Source organism: Squalius cephalus (assembly GCF_949319135.1).
Source record: "Squalius cephalus genome assembly, chromosome: 8".
NCBI lineage: Eukaryota > Metazoa > Chordata > Actinopteri > Cypriniformes > Leuciscidae > Squalius > Squalius cephalus.
In genome coordinates this window covers 14,475,085-14,492,400 of record NC_137129.1, presented here as the reverse complement: position 1 = coordinate 14,492,400, position 17,316 = coordinate 14,475,085, and the positions used below count along the sequence as shown (strand labels likewise).

General features: G+C 36.9%; 2 protein-coding genes across 2 annotated transcripts; both read right to left on the bottom strand.

Moving 5' to 3' along the window:
* Positions 1-789: 789 nt before the first annotated feature.
* LOC307162945 (XK-related protein 8-like) lies at positions 790-5,770 on the bottom strand. The gene is made up of 3 exons (XM_079878714.1): positions 5,293-5,770; positions 4,403-4,596; positions 790-1,615 (listed from the first exon to the last, which is right to left on the bottom strand). The coding sequence occupies exons 1-3, from the start codon at positions 5,625-5,627 to the stop codon at positions 885-887; spliced, it is 1,260 nt and encodes a 419-aa protein (XP_079734840.1). The 5' UTR covers positions 5,628-5,770; the 3' UTR covers positions 790-884.
* A 3,643-nt stretch (positions 5,771-9,413) lies between these two features.
* On the bottom strand, positions 9,414-15,508 carry xkr8.3 (XK related 8, tandem duplicate 3). The gene is made up of 3 exons (XM_079878454.1): positions 14,908-15,508; positions 13,382-13,569; positions 9,414-11,656 (listed from the first exon to the last, which is right to left on the bottom strand). Exons 1-3 carry the CDS (start codon positions 15,243-15,245, stop codon positions 10,788-10,790), a joined length of 1,395 nt encoding a protein of 464 aa, XP_079734580.1. The 5' UTR covers positions 15,246-15,508; the 3' UTR covers positions 9,414-10,787.
* Between the last annotated feature and the right edge of the window lie 1,808 nt (positions 15,509-17,316).

Sequence of the window (17,316 nt, the reverse complement as noted above, 5' to 3'; positions counted from 1 at the left end):
AGACCTAGGCTACAGGACCTATAGGACCGTGAAGCTTTAGGGGGTGTTGATGGACTCGATCGACCCCATCTGTGTTTTAATCATCGTTCTGAATCCCATCCAGACGTAGTCTTTGACGAAAATGCGATTTTCTCAGCTTTTCTGCTTAAAATGTTGCTTTTTTATTGAACTTACCCACATTCAAGTGTTGATTAAAAAAGGAAAGCATAAAGCTAGAATAAAACAGGCTTTTTTGTTTTTTTGTTTAAAAGCAGAGGTTCTGTTCTTTCTTTTGTTATATGACATATTCAGATATTCATATATAACTAAATATTCTGGGGGCCATGAAACTTGTGAAAAGGATAAAAAAATGGAGGTGGTGGCTGGCAACTTTTTTCAAAAACACTGGCGGGGAAAGAGTTCAAAAGAGTATTACTTGTATACTTTAAAAGAGCAATGTAATGTTTTTGGACTTGTTTTTCTGAACTTTAGGGTGCTTTTTGATCCACTTATTCATTGGCCACTTTTCCACTTCACTTCTGGCAACCACAGCTGCTGTTTTTTTACCATACATTTCAGATTTTTTGGTTTATAGTTTGCTTTCCAGTAGTCATCCAGAATCCATTCAGTTTACCCGTCTTGCTCTAATAAACGTGTAGCCTATGATTTGATCACATCTACATTTTAAAAGCTAAAATCATGTTGCATGCAGGAATGGGTCAAAAAAGGAAATCTATTATTCATTCTTTATTATTCATTCAAAATAAAATTCTGAAAGATTAAATAAAAGTTTTTTTTTTTTTTTTTTTTACAAAACAAGTTATTCTGTATATAAATACTTTTGTTATAAATAAAACTTAAATTAGGCTTTAATAATTTAGTCTTTAGAAAAGTTGAACCAAGAACTAGTTGTAGAAATTAGCAGCCATGTTCCTCCCCCTCTTCAGAACACCAGTGACAGGTTGAGCAAGAGTTACAGCCACAGCTTCAGGTGAAGATTCCAGGGAGTCTGTCTCCATATAAATTGCTGCAGCTTGTCTTATATTCTGTTGTTCAATGGGTTTAGCTATTTTCTGTTCATCACAGTTAGGATGAAACCATCTGTAGTATATCATTTTCAATAGAATTCCAACAATGTACAAACCTATTAGTATCGGTATCACTGTGTAAGGATTTAAGGAGCTTCTACAGCCTGTATACTCAAACACCTTCCAGCACCAGAAGCCCAGCAGCATCACTGTGTCCAACCCCATGACACCATAATAGAGAATATTCTTTAATTTCATGTTTCCTGTTGATACGTTAAACCAGCTGAAGTACCAGATGAGTCCAACAGTAGCTCTGTATAGCCATTCCCAACCAGGACTTTCCATGTGATCTGTTTTTTGGCTCCAGACCCCTAAAACCAGCAACATCCACAAAGACAGGAAGTGGGCGATGATGTAGCATGGCAATACACTGCAAAAGAGTGCCAGAGCGGTTACACGGGGAATGATCAGCAACAAGTTCCACAGAAAGTAGATGCCAGTGGAGATCCAGCTCATCTTGAGTTTTTCTTGAAGAAAGGAACGCATGCTGCGGTGGTACAAGGCTACGGTAAAGGCAATTGAAGCAGCTGATGAGAGGATTTTTAAACCTGAAATGAAAAACCATTACATATTATTAAACAATATCACACAAGCAATAGTGTTCTTCTGAATATGCAAGTGATGCATATAATCACAGCCATGCTGATGCTGAGACTCTTGAGAAACACACATTGGCACTGTTGAATGAATCGATGTTGGGAATTAAATGTTTTTTATTTGCATATAATTGATCAGTGCACAGGCATAGGTCCTGTCCCAAATGGCACCCTAGGCACTCGCGGTCTTACTATGAGTCTCACGTTTGTGACGTAATGCTGCTTTGACTGTCGGGAAGAAGTCTGCTGCGGAGCTCGCATCAGTGCGGGCTCGACAAAAGTGAACATCGAGGGCGTATATCGACCGCAAAGGGGGTGCTCGCAAGCACCGTTCTGAAACTTAAAATGGCAAATGGGACACCTACAGTTTCATGGACTTAACGGACAAATGCACGCAGCATCAGCCATTGTAAGTCTACAAGAACGATAGTGCATATGAAGTGTGCCATTTGGGACAGGGCCATAGAGCACATAAAATATGGTAAACATGCCTGACACAAGAACCAATAAAGTTTGTTCTCACAATTCTTCAAATTTAAAGTCACCATTAAATCAAAATTGACCATTCAAATTTTTTTTATGGAATATTGCAGTGTTTTCTGTAAATGATTTATACGGCACATAATTATTATTATATTATTATTATTAAATTATTTAAACAATTTTTTAAAGTTCCCATGGCATGGATTATTTTATTATTTTATAATGTTTCCTGGGGTGCCCTTATAATGTTAGCATGTTTTTTAGATCAAAACTTGTCATAATTTAGAAATAAAAGGCATTTTTCCAAGCCTGATTTTAGCCTCTGATTTGAACGCTCTGTTTGAAGGGGCATGTCTGCTGTGAGACTTCAGTGTAAACCCTCACTGCTGTGATTGGCTGACATGCTTCATATGAAATAGCTAGCATTACATGTGGAACTCTCTCGAAAAATGTTTCTATTACAGCTATTATACGTTTTTACTAATACAGCTATCGAGATGAACGAATCGTGAGAAGTTTTTAAAGTATTTAGATCTATTCCCATCACATAAAAAGTTGCAGTGATGAGCATTGAGCAGATGACAGCCTGTTGATTGCATGAATGAAGATCTTATCATTGCAACACAGTTTCTGCACTCTCACTAATGCTTTCACCAATGCAAACATGATGTAAATACAGTAAGAGCTTCAATGTGCAGTAACAGCGTCATTAATTGTAACAGCGTCATTGATTTCATAACGAGTTTTGGCAAGTGTCCAGATAAACTCGCGCTGTGTGATTGACAGCTTGGGCGATTGGAAAGGGATTGTTCTTTGATGCTTTCTGTATATATTTTAATCACAGTATAAATAAGATTATTTTCATCCTACTAAGAGAAACGACGTGAAGTTGATCGTTTAGTCACTGGCTTGATTTACTGATGCATAAACTTTGAACGATTTTGAGAGAAAGATTATCTGTCTGAACTTGAACAATTACACATCAGAAATTCACATAACCCACTGGTTCTTCAGAGACTTGGATGAAGGAACTAAAAAAATACTTTTGAGTTCAATAGTACATCCAAACACTGAGCAACTGCCATGCTTTGCTCGTTTGCAAGCCATGATGTCTCTCGAGGAAAAACCAATATCGCGCTCGCGTAGCTCATTTTCTCATGGGCGGGCCAAATTCTCTTTGCGGGCAAAGCAGAGAAAGGGGAGATAACCTTTCCCTTCATGACGACATAAGGGGAAGATTCCACATTCGCCCGTCTGAGCTTTCATTTTCTCAAAGGCGAAGCAGGATTTGGTTTACACCTAACACAATTTCTAGCCACTGGGGGAACATAGGCAGGCTATAGGGGAACTCATATTAATGTTAAAAAACATCATAAAGTGAAATTTTCATGCCATGGGACCTTTAATCATGTGCCCTCGTAATCTGTAATAAAAAAACTAAAACCTGTCACTCACACAAGATGCAATTGACAATGATCCAACAATTTAATCAATTCCCAATGGACAATATCAAGTCCCGCCCTACATTTTTTGTCTTATTTGAGAAGCCGTTTTACTCAGATATGCATCACAGTAGAGAAGAAAAGACTATTACAATTTCCGTTTCATGCAACTTTAAAGGTACTTTTTTTTGGGGGGGGGGGGGGGGGGGGGTGCTTGATAGCATCAGTTACAATTCACTTTCTTTATATAAAAAAAGAGGTAAAGATTTTAGATAAATCTTCTTTGCTAAATATCTCCTTCTGTGTTCCATGTAAATAGAAAAATCAGAACGATGAGGAAAGAAAGGTAAATGACAGAATTTTCCTTTTTTGGGTTAATTATCACAAAGTGCATTAAATGAAAGTTGCAGTTGTCTTTTCTTTTTTGACATATCAGAGTGAAATTGCTTGAAAGGGTAGTTTGATTTCTAACATTATTCTCTCAACAGACATTTACATCGATAGTCTGGCGTTATAATTTATTTGCTTTTGGTGTAACGTTACTGTGGAGTGGGTAAAACTGTTTTTAATGGCAGGCTAGCAGATACCGTTGACTCGCGCTAGCCTAGCACTGGCGAACTATGCAACCTGAAGGACTGGATGAAAAATGTTGAAAACTGTCTCCACTGATAAATAACACCCAGGCTAACTTGGAAATGAGGTCCGAAGTCCAAAATCCTGAACCACCCCTTTAAGTGGTTCAGAGACACATAAGAACTATTATCTGAAATCTGAAAGTAATAAAGATTCAAAGTGTTCTGGATTTGAGACATACCTGTAATAAGCTCCAGGTCTTCTCTCTGTAAGGCTCTACACATCATAAGTGTGAGTTGTGGGGCACTTTCAGAAAATGTCTCAAATAGACGAAGCATCTGAAGGTCATGGTTCAGGTACACAGCCACACCCTCTGTGAAACTATTAGTTTTTTGAAGAAAACGCGTTGTGGAAATCTCTATCACCCCAGCATACCTGTGAACACAAGATACAAGCATTTACTTAAGCAACACTTAATACAACAACACTTTACAACCCTTACGAAAAATAAGCAGCCATTAGTACTTCTTTTAAACCAAAAATAAAGTATAGCCTACTTTCAGTCTACTTTTTTACGTACCTCAGAAATATACTAGAATACTTATTATATAAAAGTATAATAAGTATTCTAAATATATTTTGACTTGTATTATATATATATATATATATATATATATATATATATTGACTTGTAGTTGTGTCTTGTTCTACCCAAGTAGTATTGAAACAGTACACTTACAAGTTTATTAGGACTAGTACATTGATATTAGTATATAGCCTAAATATACTTAGAAATATACTTTTACTAAAGTATTCTTAATAAAATTAACTTGAAGTACAAAGACAAAAAAAATATATATATATTACATACAAAGATGTATTGTATAAGTCCCACTTAAATGGGTCAAAAGACAAACTAATTGCATTTAATATAAATGTTAACTATAATGCATTTTCATTTAATTGTAATTAGCATGCAGTGAAGTGTCTAAAAACATTACATTCAGTTCACACTTAAGTATATATTTTTAAAGTATATAAGAACTCTTTTTAAATGTATGCTAAATTGTAGGCTACTTTTTTTCTCACAAGACTATTCAAGGAAAATTGAGAAGCAAACCTATCACAGACCTCAGGTAGAGTCCAAACTGAAGGACGTGGAGTGGTTTGATCAGTTTATGCCTGTTAGCAAATTCCTCCACCTTAGTCTCAAGCTTAGTCTTCTCCACCTTAGTCTCAAACTCGCCCAGGGAATCTGAGTACCAGAGCCAGCTGAACACCTGTAACAATACTGAAGAGCCCAGCAGCAGAAAGATCATCACCGCCATATACACATAGGCCTCATCCTGATAAAATGACACAACAGTCCAAATGTCCAGCGCTATATCCAGCAGGAAAAGTAACAATCCCACCAATGTAAACAGGTATTCCAATAACGAGTACTTGAAAGGGAAGCTTTCCTCCATGATTGATCCAGTGTGAGAAACCTTTACAGCGTGACAAAGTAAATACAACTACCTCATTTTTACGTGGATATTTATACCGTTACAAAAGATCTGAAAGAGAAAGTAAACTTTACACCCAGACATAAACTCCTCCCATGTCATGTATTTGAATGATTAGTCATGTGTGAGACAGTGAATGAAGTCACTTAAGCATGTGACCAGACTCACAATGTCAAAGTGGGAAGCTATAATAACTTGAGAACTAGTGTTATGGTGACTTTGAAGACATAAATAAAATCATATTAATAATATTTAATTAATTAACAGTAATTTTAATAAAACATTAACATTGGAATTTGTAACTCTGTATTTTAGCTTTGAAATGCAAGCACAAATTTCACAACCTGGCACTCTACTAATTCATGAGGTTCCTGCTGATATATTTCAAGACCTGATGTCCATTGCAATGGACATTGTACTTAAAAAAATTATTGTGTTCTGCAACTCTGAAAAATCTTAAAAATAACTTTGAATATTATCACTTGATATTAAGCTTATAATAGGTGCAAGTTGATGAGGCTACCATGAACATAAATCTTCATATAAAAAGTAAAAAAGGGGGCTTCCTCCTTCTCCTGTCTAGTTGATTAGCCATGCCTGTCTTTTGTGATGTCTGAGGCTCATCCAGATTCATTTATTGACCAGTCATTACTCATATTATAAAAACATAAAATTGTATTTGTTTAAAAAAAAAAAAAAAAATCATGTGATGTCCATTCCAATGACCGCAGGGTCTTGAAAAGTTTAATATTTGTGTGTGTGTGTGTGTGTGTGTTAAGAGGTTTATTTTGATTTTATTTTTTATGATTTATTAATAACTTAATTAATAACATTGCACTCACAATCCCCCTGCCGTTCAATCACGAACCTCAATCTGGAAACCCTTGACAGTAATATTTAATCCATGTTATGTTGTTGATAACAAAGATTGGAATATGTTTTCTCTCTTTTTTAATTTTTATACCAAAATGGTACAAGATTATCCTATTCAAATCAATTTGATAAACGAGTTAGGTCAAAAGTAACCTTAATTAGTCGGATTACCTAAAATGTCTAATGTAATGGATTACGTTACTAACTACAATTTTTATTATGTTATTTGGAATCAGTAACGGACTCTATTTTGAAAGGAATCTACTCAGCATATACACTGCTCAAAAAAATAAAGGGAACACTTTTTAATCAGAGAATAGCATCAAGTCAGTTAAACTCCTGGGATATTGATCTGGTCAGTTAAGTAACAGAGGGGGTTGGTAATCAGTTTCAGCTGCTTTAGTGTTAATGACATTAACAGCAGGTGCACTAGATGGGCAACAGTGAGACAACCCCCAAAACAGGAATGGTTTTACAGGTGAAGGCCACTGACATTTTTTCCCTACTCATCTTTTTGGATTGTTTTTCACCAGTTTTGCATTTGGCTAGGGTCAGTGTCACTACTGGTAACATGAGGCGATACCTGGACCCTACAGAGGTTGCGCAGGCAGTCCAGCTCCTTCAGGATGGCTCATCAATACGTGCCATTGCCAGAAGGTTTGCTGTGTCTCCCAGCACAGTCTCAAGAGCATGGAGGAGATTCCAGGAAGACAGACAGCTACTCTAGGAGAGCTGGACAGGGCCGTAGAAGGTCCTTAACCCATCAGCAGGACCGGTATTTGCTCCTTTGTGCGAGGATGAACATGATGAGCACTGCCAGAGCCCTACAAAAATGACCTCCAGCAGGCCACTGGTGTGAATGTCTCTGACCAAACAATCAGAAACAGACTTCATGAGGGTGGCCTGAGGGCCCGACGTCCTCTAGTGGGCCCTGTGCTCACTGCCCAGCACCAGGGAGCTCGATTGGCATTTCCCGTTGAACACCAGAATTGGCAGGTCCGCCATGGTGCCCTGTGGTTTTCACAAATGAGAGCAGGTTCACCCTGAGCACGTGACAGACAGGAAAGGGTCTGGAGAAGCCGTGGAGAATGTTATGCTGCCTGTAACATCGTTCAGCATGACCGGTTTGGTGGTGGGTCAGTGATGGTCTGGGGAGGCATATCCATGGAGGGACGCACAGACCTCTGCAGGCTAGACAATGGCACCCTGACTGCCATTACGTATCGGGATGAAATCCTTGGATCCATTGTCAGACCCTATGCTGGTGCAGTGGGTCCTGGGTTCCTCCTGGTGCACAACAATGCCCGGCCTCATGTGGTGAGAGCATGCAGGCAGTTCCTGGAGGATGAAGGAATGATACCATTGAAAGGCCATCACGCTCACCTGACCTACATCCAATAGAACACCTCTGGGACATTGTGTTTCGGTCCATCTGACATCACCTGGTTGCACCTCAGACTGTCCAGGAGCTCAGTGATGCGCTGGTCCAGATCTGGGAGGAAATACCCCAGGACACCATCCGTCGTCTCATTAGGAGCATGCCCCGACGTTGTCAGGCATGCATACAAGCACGTGGGGGCCATACAAACTACTGAGTACCATTTTGAGTTGCTGCAATGAAATTTCAGCAAAATTGACAAGCCTGCTGCATCATTTTTTCACTTAGATTTCCGGGGTGTCTTTGAATTCAATCCTCTGTTGGTTGATCATTTTCATTTCCATCAAACGATGTGGCATCCTTTCGTTCATAACACATTACCCAGTCCATATTAGTATAGATATCCAGCATGATATTTTTCCCCATTGAGATCTGATGTGTTTTCAAAGTGTTCCTTTAAAGGGGGGGTACAATGGTGTTTCATGTATTCAGAGTTGTTTACACTGTTAAAGAGATGGATTCTCGTGCTAAACATGGGCAAAGTTTTAAAAAAATATTTTGGACGAATAACGGAGAATTTCTGTGCCGAAAATCTTACTTCCGGGTTGGTACAAGTTTCGGCTGTTTTTTTTTTCGATAGTGGATCTAATGACGTAGATCAGAGTGGAACTCCTTATATGAGCATTTCTCTCGGAAAAGCGCGCCCGCGCGCACGTCGACCAGAGGAGAGCGAGACCGCGCACATCAACGCGCTTCAACAGGAAATCATCGGCAGCCAGCCGATAGGATTTGTTCAAGAATGTCTCCAAAAAAGTGTTTATTTGGATGTGAGGGAAAGCTTACCGTGTTCAGCTTTCCAAAGAACCCAGTGTTACAGGAACAGTGGATGCAGTTTGTTTTTCCGGGGCAGCAACGGAGTGTAGGAAGTGCGGTTATGTGTTCTGGTCATTTCAGTGACGAATGTTTTATTAACAAGGCCCAGGTCGACGCTGGATTTGCAAATCGTTTGCTATTAAAACGTGGAGCGGTCCCAGTGATAAAAGACCCCATTCATGTAAGTACAACTGGATCGGATTTCTGTCTTTTGCTGGAAAGCTACCGCTTGACTTAGCTCCGCCTCCAGGACCTCGGCTTTTTCCGGAGAGAATCGGAAAGCTGTATTTTTCTTTTATAAATATAATAAAACTAAACACTTTTTGGAGATATTAAGGATGCACTACTACTCTACAGGTACTCAAGATTAACATGAGATTAGGTGAAACTGTGCATGTTATGTACTCTTTAATTTTTTGAGCAGTGTATATATATATATTTATAATTTTTTTTTTTTTTTTTCAGTGCACTGCTGGGTGTATTAGGTGGTGTGTTGCTAGGATGTTTTCAGTGGTTTGCAGTGTGCTGCTAAAATGTAAACTGAAAAATGCAACCGAACAGGCCGTACAAGCTAATCGAAAACAAATGAATAAATACACAAGAATGAACAATAAACACACATGAAAGACATAGCCTGAATAGTCTGAGTTTATTTCGTACATAGACAAAATATTCAATAGAGACCAGTCAAAAAAATAAAAACAGAACTGAGTCATAATATCATAACTCATGATAGGCTATATTGCATTCCACGTGGCATGACAAAGAGAACACGTTTGAAAGAGCTAACCATTTAAGCTTACAAGTTTGTCACGACATCCAATTCTATTGAAACTACAGCCATAAAAACCAAAAACAGGAACTCACACTATTGGATGTTACAATACTACAAGAACTTCTACTTCTTCTAAATGAGTAATTTACTGTATTGAAAAATATATTGAAAGTGTAGACCATAATCATTAACAGATCAGATCAGTCCATAGTGAAAAATAAGATATAGGACAATATTTTTATAAATTATAATAAAATGAGACCAATAATAGAAGCTAGCAGGATGCTAGGATGATTTACGTACATTCAGATCCACGTCTCTGAGCATTTCCAGACAAGGTAAATAATTGTGTTTGGGTGTAGTCTTCAACAAGTACCAACATGCTTTCGTCAAGAAATCCTGAAGGACGGTTAATAGCATGTTGGTGACCACACAGTTGTGGACACCATTGGATTCTTAAATGGCCAAAAAAATACTGATAGCTTTCTCAAAATATCTTTTTTATTTCCACAGAGAAAACAGTCATTCAGGATTGGCATGGCATGAGGGCGAGTAATGATAGAATGAATCAAAGATGGTTTCATTTTCATTTCTTAGAGGATTCTTGTTTGATCCCATTGATTGATTCTTAATTATGACAAAAAATTCTATTAGCATTCTGTAAACACTTTTAACAATTTTTGAAAACCTCAATAGATAACAAAACTTATTACAACTGTACCCACATATATACATGTACAAAAGATAGAAATAGTTTTGGCAAGATGACTAAGGATCAGTCTGTGCACATATTTCTATTCTCCATCAAAGAAATGAAAGAACATTCACTGAATTAGTAGTTGTGCTTTATAGGAGTACTACAACTTGATTCAAGTAAAGAACAACTTCAATTTGGGTCAGTTCCTCACACAAAGCCATAAACTTATAAAGTTCAAAGTTCATAAGTCGTAACAAACCACCTTAATGACTTAATGAAATCATTTTTGTAGCTTGTCAGCCACTCATCATCTTAAAGTCATGCGGTTGTGGAAAGTCATGAGGGTGAGTAAATGAAGACAATAGTTTTGGGTAAGCTATTCCTTCAATACAAACAACAAAAATTAATGACTTCATTTCAGCTGTAACTCATCCAAAAACAAAAATTTGTAACAACACTATGTACAGAGAACTTACAAATATAAGAAAAAGTGTAACAGTCAAACAAGCTACATGCCATTCATTTTTACAGTACCAATACATGATTTGCTTTACGTTCATTTGTTTTAATTGCAGAGGATGTGTTTGTTGCGTAAAAGTTAGCAGCATGTTGGCTCATCCTCTTGTTAAATCTTTGAAAAGAAGCACCACTGGCCTGAACAACGCTGCGTGGCTTCACTCCATCCGAATCACCATCGGCCTGAATAAAGCTGTCTGTCTCCCCTCCATCAGAAGCACCACTGGCCTGAACAACGCTGCGTGGCTTCACTCCATCCGAATCACCATCGGCCTGAACAAAGATGTGTGGCTCCCCTCCATCTGAACATTTCTCCAAATCCACTGGCCGCCACAATTTGGGGTGAAAACAGCAATAGTAGAGAACTTTTATCATTAAGCCCAAGACATAACAAAGTGGGATGGAGATAATCAGACTAATGGCGTACGACTGGGTCGTCTCTGCGTCGCGGTAAAACCACCATGTGGCCAACAGGATGCCAGTGTCTGTGATGATAAATGTGTGGTAGATGCTACTCCTACTCCTGGTGTGTCCTTCAGCCACATTAAACCAGCTAAAGTACCAGATGAGACCTATGGTGGCCCGGTAAAGCCATTCCCCCCCTATGCTGTCCATGAAATCGGTGCCCTGCCTCCAGGCCCATATCACAAAGCAAGGCCACAAAAACATGACGTGAGCAACAATGTAGCAGGGCAACACAGAGGCAAAGAGAGCAACCGCAGCTACGCGTGGGGCAATTAGAAAGAGGTTCCAGAAGAAGTAGACCACAGAGGACAACCAACCCTGCTTGTCCTTGTCGGGCAGAAACGAACGAAGCGACCGATGATAGTCCACCACCATCCAGGCTATAGAAGTAGTGGAGGCGACCACACTCACACCTGTGAAACAGAAACATCAGTGTCTTACAGTGTCCATTTACATCAGTGGTTTTCTATTGCTGGGTCACAGACAGAAAGAAAAAAAAAACAATGCGAAATACATTTAATAAAATCTAACTAATATTATAGCAGTGTATTATTATTAACTAGAACCATTAAAAATTATTTTCATTAATTGAACTAAAATATTAGATGGAAAAACTTTAGCTTAAATTACATTTACAAATGCTGCCTTGGGAACTAACTGAAATAAAAGAAGTGCTAAAATCACTACAATTAAAAGTGAAATAAATATTAAATAAAGCTAAATAAAAATATATTTAAAAAAAATGACAAAAGCACATCAAAATGACTAAAAACTAAACTAAAATTAAAAACTGAAAATATAAAAAAAATCAACATTAATAAATACTATATTAGTACATAAAAATAACATTAGTAAAATAACACTGGGAGAGAAACATAAATAAGCTTCCTTTTAAATAAGAAAGATATGGTTTAACCATCAAGTAAACATTTTTAAAGAAAATCTTTAATATATATATACACAACGCGACAGTTGTAGTGTGAACCGCACCATAAAACAGGCTGTACTGGATGTGACAAAGCGACCATTGCGAATCCACTTGTTCTTCCTGTCAGAAGTAGCACGAGCACTTAGAGTACGTCATAAGTAGAACGGGGAATCAGTTTACTGTCAGGGAATTGTCATGTCGCACCGCACCACATCAAGTGTAGACAGCATCACTGATTATAATGGGTTCTATTTGCTTTTATCACATCGCGCCGCTCACATCTAGTGTAGACACAGTGTAATAAATTAAGAGATGATATACAGCCTTAAGGGTCAGCATGGGTCCTCTCTAAGATATAATTTCCGGTTTTATGTTTTTTTTGTTTGTTTCTCCATGTTGGTCGCACTACATGACTGATTTGGTGGACAAAAAAAAAATAAAAAAAAAATAAAAAAAATTATATATATATATATATATATATATATATATATATATTTATTTTTTTTTATTTTTTTTTTATACTAATTTACTAATACTTAAAAAACTAACAAATTATATTTTCAACCGAGCCCTAGAACCAGCTGACATATTTACCTTTTGTACCTTATCCAATTTGTGTGCACAAAACAGAAGCCGACACAGTCAAAATGTGCATTCTGACAAGTGCTAATGAAACGTCACTGTTTCGGTCAATGATTTCTGCCCTCCAAAACCATTTCAGACGAAAAATGTTTTCTTTCAACTGATAAAAGTAGCCGAAATTTCAGTGCATCACTAATTAAAATGGTTTTCTAAAAATTAATAATAAAAGAATCTGTCAAACTATTTAATTATAATGTTTTTTTTTTGTTTCAAGAATTTCATTCTTTTACTGAGGCTTTTTTTCATTAAGTTCGGTACTGTATTTAATGTCCAATGTAAAATCATAAACCTGTAGGAAGATCAGATTTCTGCATTTCCTCTTTAAGTCAATGCTCAAGTTTCTCAAATCAGACTGGGTGAAAATGTGGAAATTCTTTTTCCCACAAACTGACAAAAGGAAGTTGAGCATAAATTGGAGGAAGTGTTGTTTGGAGGTTTAATGTAAATTACAGTATTAACTAATAATGGATGAATCTCATGCGCATGATCATGCCTCGAGCTGATGTCATAAGTTTTATAGTGAAGTGGTTATAAGCATGATTAGAGCAGAAGGGAAATGGTTACCCACATTGTACCATCCTTGCGTGGTTGTTGCGTAGCATGATGTACATCATGAGGGTGAGCTGGGGAGCGCTCTCGCAGAACGTCTCAATGAGACGCAGCATGCTGAGGTCATGGGTCAGATAAACTGCAAACTCAGACCCACACCCCCCTCGGCTCCACACACGAAAGCCCTGCCAGATAGCTGATACGTGCCTATTGAAGAAAAAGAGAGTATATGAACTAAACATTATCAAAGTATGCTTAAAATGGAGATTAACAACTTTTTGTACATCACCATGTGTTTTGGACCATACAGTAGTATTTTGTCTGACAAGTATCCAGCTGTCAGCTTACTTCCATTACTTCCAAAACACATTACACAACTCTGAACATACAGCATCAACTACATTCAAATCCACACACACACACACACCATCAATTGCTGAACTACTACCTAATAAAACTGAAAGTCACACATGAACAGTGAGTTATTAATCAGCAATTCTGTCACACTGTCTTAAATGAGATGATCTGTCAGTGTGACATAAACAGAGCAACACAAGTATTAGGAAATCAGAGAAAATGTCAACATAACTCTGCAATCACTTGGTTCTGGACGTGTTATGGTAATAGTTGTTTGTTTTTACACTGTCCATTTTAGTATCATATTTATATCCTATGAAGGTCTATGGATACCTATTCAGTTATCGTCATTAGTCGTGACATTATCATCTAAATACAGGGATTTGCAAACTAGGGGTCCGGGGCACAAGGAGTGCAAGGTTTCTGTGGAATTGTTTAGTGAAAAAATAAATAAAAAAATAAAAAAATAAATAAAAATAATAATAATAAAATTAAGTTAAATAAAAAAAGATTTAAATAAACAAAAAACAGATTCAATTACAAATTTGATATAAATGAATTAAAAAATAGAATAAAATGAACATTTGGTATTAATTAATACACAGTACAGTAAATAGTGTATAAAAGTGTAATACTTTACACATTTATCTAATTTATTTTGCAGTGTTTATACATTAAAAGTTCGAAAATTGTTATGAAATGATAACTCTGATCTAGCCAAATACGTCACTGGATTTTGGTTATGCCACAATGCTTTTTTGTAAGCAGATCAAGATCTAAGGGTTTACATTTAAGAATGTAAATCTTGGGTTTTTCATGTTTTGAATAAAAACTGTATTCAAAGGAAAGAAAGTCATCTCACTGACTAGGTTATAAGTTATAACAAAAGTTACTATACATCACAAGCTGTTGCATGCCGTTATTAGATAGAAACGATTGCATGTCTACTACACAATGGGAATGTGACAGATTTTAGCGATAGAAAAAATTCACACATTTTACTTTAAATAAATAAACATAAAAGCGTTTGCAAGGTTTTATTATTAATAAGTCCTTTATTTATTTTTTTAAGATGTTTAAAATTACGTTTTATTTAAAAGACTTGAAATAAAATGAAATGTTGAGCATCTGAGAAAAAAAAGAAAGAATAATCTGCCACGCTCGTGATTGAAGTTGCTTCAGTCTCACCTGACGAGGTAGCCCATATGACACAAATGCAGGAGGAGCAACAATTTGACTCTTTTCGCTTCACCGAAGAGAACGGTGTTCCCAGAGGACGCTTGAGGCTCAAAGTCCTTCAAATGACGATCATACTGAAGCCAAAACCAGCTGAACAGCTGAACTACGACAGATGACATGAGCATGAAGCCCACCAAGACCCCGAACCACATGAAATCTCCATGTTTGTAGAACTCCTTCGCCACCCACAGATCCGAGCCCACGTCAAACAGAAATGTGCACACGCCGATCACAGTAAAAACTAAATCCAACCAGGAATACGTCGTGGGAAAAGTTGCGCTCTCCATGATGGGATGAGCTTCAAAACAGAAGCAGCTGATTTAAGTTCAGCCACAACATGCATTTAGCCGTGAACCGTTAGCATAGAGCTACAGGCAAAACACACAAAAGTTCCGCATCTTAAGAAGGTAATTCTCATTATTCACGTAAACGAGAAATCGGCGAGCAAATACGTCTCTTCAGAGCCATTTCTACAGCAGCAGATATACGATGACATTTTTTTTATCACGATTTGTAAGTCCCCCAAACTTTAACTGGCATAACTTAAGTCACACCCACGTGACGTCACACTGCAACTTTCGTGGTGAACATTTCATTACAATGGTAAAATGTTCACATACATATTAGATCAAATGTTTTTGCACAGAATTGGGTAGGCTACATTTTAAATAAATTTCATTTATTCAGTGCTTGGAAATAATTCTGTATTTTAATTCAGAAATGGCAAAGAAAAAATATTGAAAATGCAATAATAATAATTAATAATTATAATTATTATTAAATACAAGTCTGGATGTAGCAGTTATTTTAGTAGTTACGTGAAACTAGTTTCAAATGTTTTAATTAAATGTATTTTTTGACCACCAGAGAGCAGTGTTGTACTGTAGCCCTTCATAATTGACTGATCAACAACACAAAAATAAATAAATAAGCAAGCGCATCATTAAATATAACTTTTTTTTCTACATCAACATTTTAGGTTGATATTTATGTCGATGTATAAATGAAAGTGCACAGCAGTACCGTCTCACAATTAATTGGAGGCAATACAAATACATTGTAAATTGTTATACTATAATGTCTAATTATAGCAATTTCTTGATATTTCATGTGATAATTTATGGGTCAATGTTAAAAAACAAGTTTAAAACATCTAAGTAGAAATGTTAAGTTCATGTTCATGTTGCTTTCATACACTTTTGAAAAATATTTAGACCATTTGCCACAAAATCTTTCTAAAAAAAGTCTTCGCGATAATCAATTGAAAAGTAGTTTTGAATACAAGAGTAGGCTATATAATTTATTTTTTTATTTTTTTTACAGATAGCATAGGCCTATCATCAATGTTTGGGTCATGAATATTAGGTTGAACTAATAACGTTAATTAACTCCATTTTTCTTTTGTAATTGATATATTTCAACTTCAAACCGCAACATTTGGGTGGAACGCTGAAAGGGTTAGTTCACCCAAAAATGAAAATTCTGTCAGTAATTACCTTCGTTCATCTTCGGAACACAAATTAAGATATTTTTGATGAAATCTGAGTGCTGGATCACTTCTTCATAGGCTTCTAGGTGACCGAAACTTGCTGGCCCAGAAAAGTTATTAAAGACATCGTTAATATAGTCCAAGTGACTACAGTGGCTCAATCTTAAGTAGCCTATATCAAGCGACGAGAATACTTTTTGTGCGCAAAAACAAACAAAAATAACGACTTTATTCCACTATTCATTTCCTTCTATCTGGGCCTCGAATTGGTTCACGTAGTGTTTTTGCGTTGCACGTCACCACGTAGGCTCACTATTGGCCGACGCTGGTCATGTGTGTGATGCGTGTTGTGGAATAAAGTCGTTATTTTTGTTTGTTTTTGCGCACAAAAAGTATTCTCGTCGCTTGATAAACTTAAGATTGAGCCACTGTAGTCACTTGGACTATATTAACGATGTCTTTAATAACTTTTCTGGGCCAGCAAGTTTCGGTCACCTAGAAGCCTATGAAGAAGTGATCCAGCACTCAGATTTCATCAAAAATATCTTAATTTGTGTTCCGAAGATGAACGAAGGTCTTACGGGGTTGGAACAACATGAGGGTGAGTAATTACTGACAGAATTTTCATTTTTGGGTGAACTAACCCTTGAAGGTGGAAAACTGAAGGAGATGTGAATCTTTCATATTTCTAGTAGACTACAGATACAAGATACAGTAAGTACAATTAATATGAGGAATGAGCAATACACTTTGATTCTCATGGTGAAATAGCCGGGCAAATTTAGACTTCATAAGACCAGAAACAAGCATGATTTTCAAATTCAGTTTGAAAACAAATTCAGTAGTTTCAGGTAAGAAAAAAATTGATA

What these genes read in the sequence shown, in the direction of transcription:
- LOC307162945 (XM_079878714.1), bottom strand. Translation starts at nt 5,627, where the DNA reads ATGGAGGAAAGCTTCCCTTTCAAGTACTCGTTATTGGAATACCTGTTT. An exon ending in CAGTTTGGACTCTACCTGAG is followed by an intron (nt 4,597 to 5,292) that starts GTCTGTGATAGG and finishes TTGTGTTCACAG; the next exon opens with GTATGCTGGGGTGATAGAGA. An exon ending in AGACCTGGAGCTTATTACAG is followed by an intron (nt 1,616 to 4,402) that starts GTATGTCTCAAA and finishes TTTTCATTTCAG; the next exon opens with GTTTAAAAATCCTCTCATCA.
- xkr8.3 (XM_079878454.1), bottom strand. Translation starts at nt 15,245, where the DNA reads ATGGAGAGCGCAACTTTTCCCACGACGTATTCCTGGTTGGATTTAGTT. An exon ending in CATATGGGCTACCTCGTCAG is followed by an intron (nt 13,570 to 14,907) that starts GTGAGACTGAAG and finishes TTTCTTCAATAG; the next exon opens with GCACGTATCAGCTATCTGGC. An exon ending in CCACGCAAGGATGGTACAAT is followed by an intron (nt 11,657 to 13,381) that starts GTGGGTAACCAT and finishes TCTGTTTCACAG; the next exon opens with GTGTGAGTGTGGTCGCCTCC.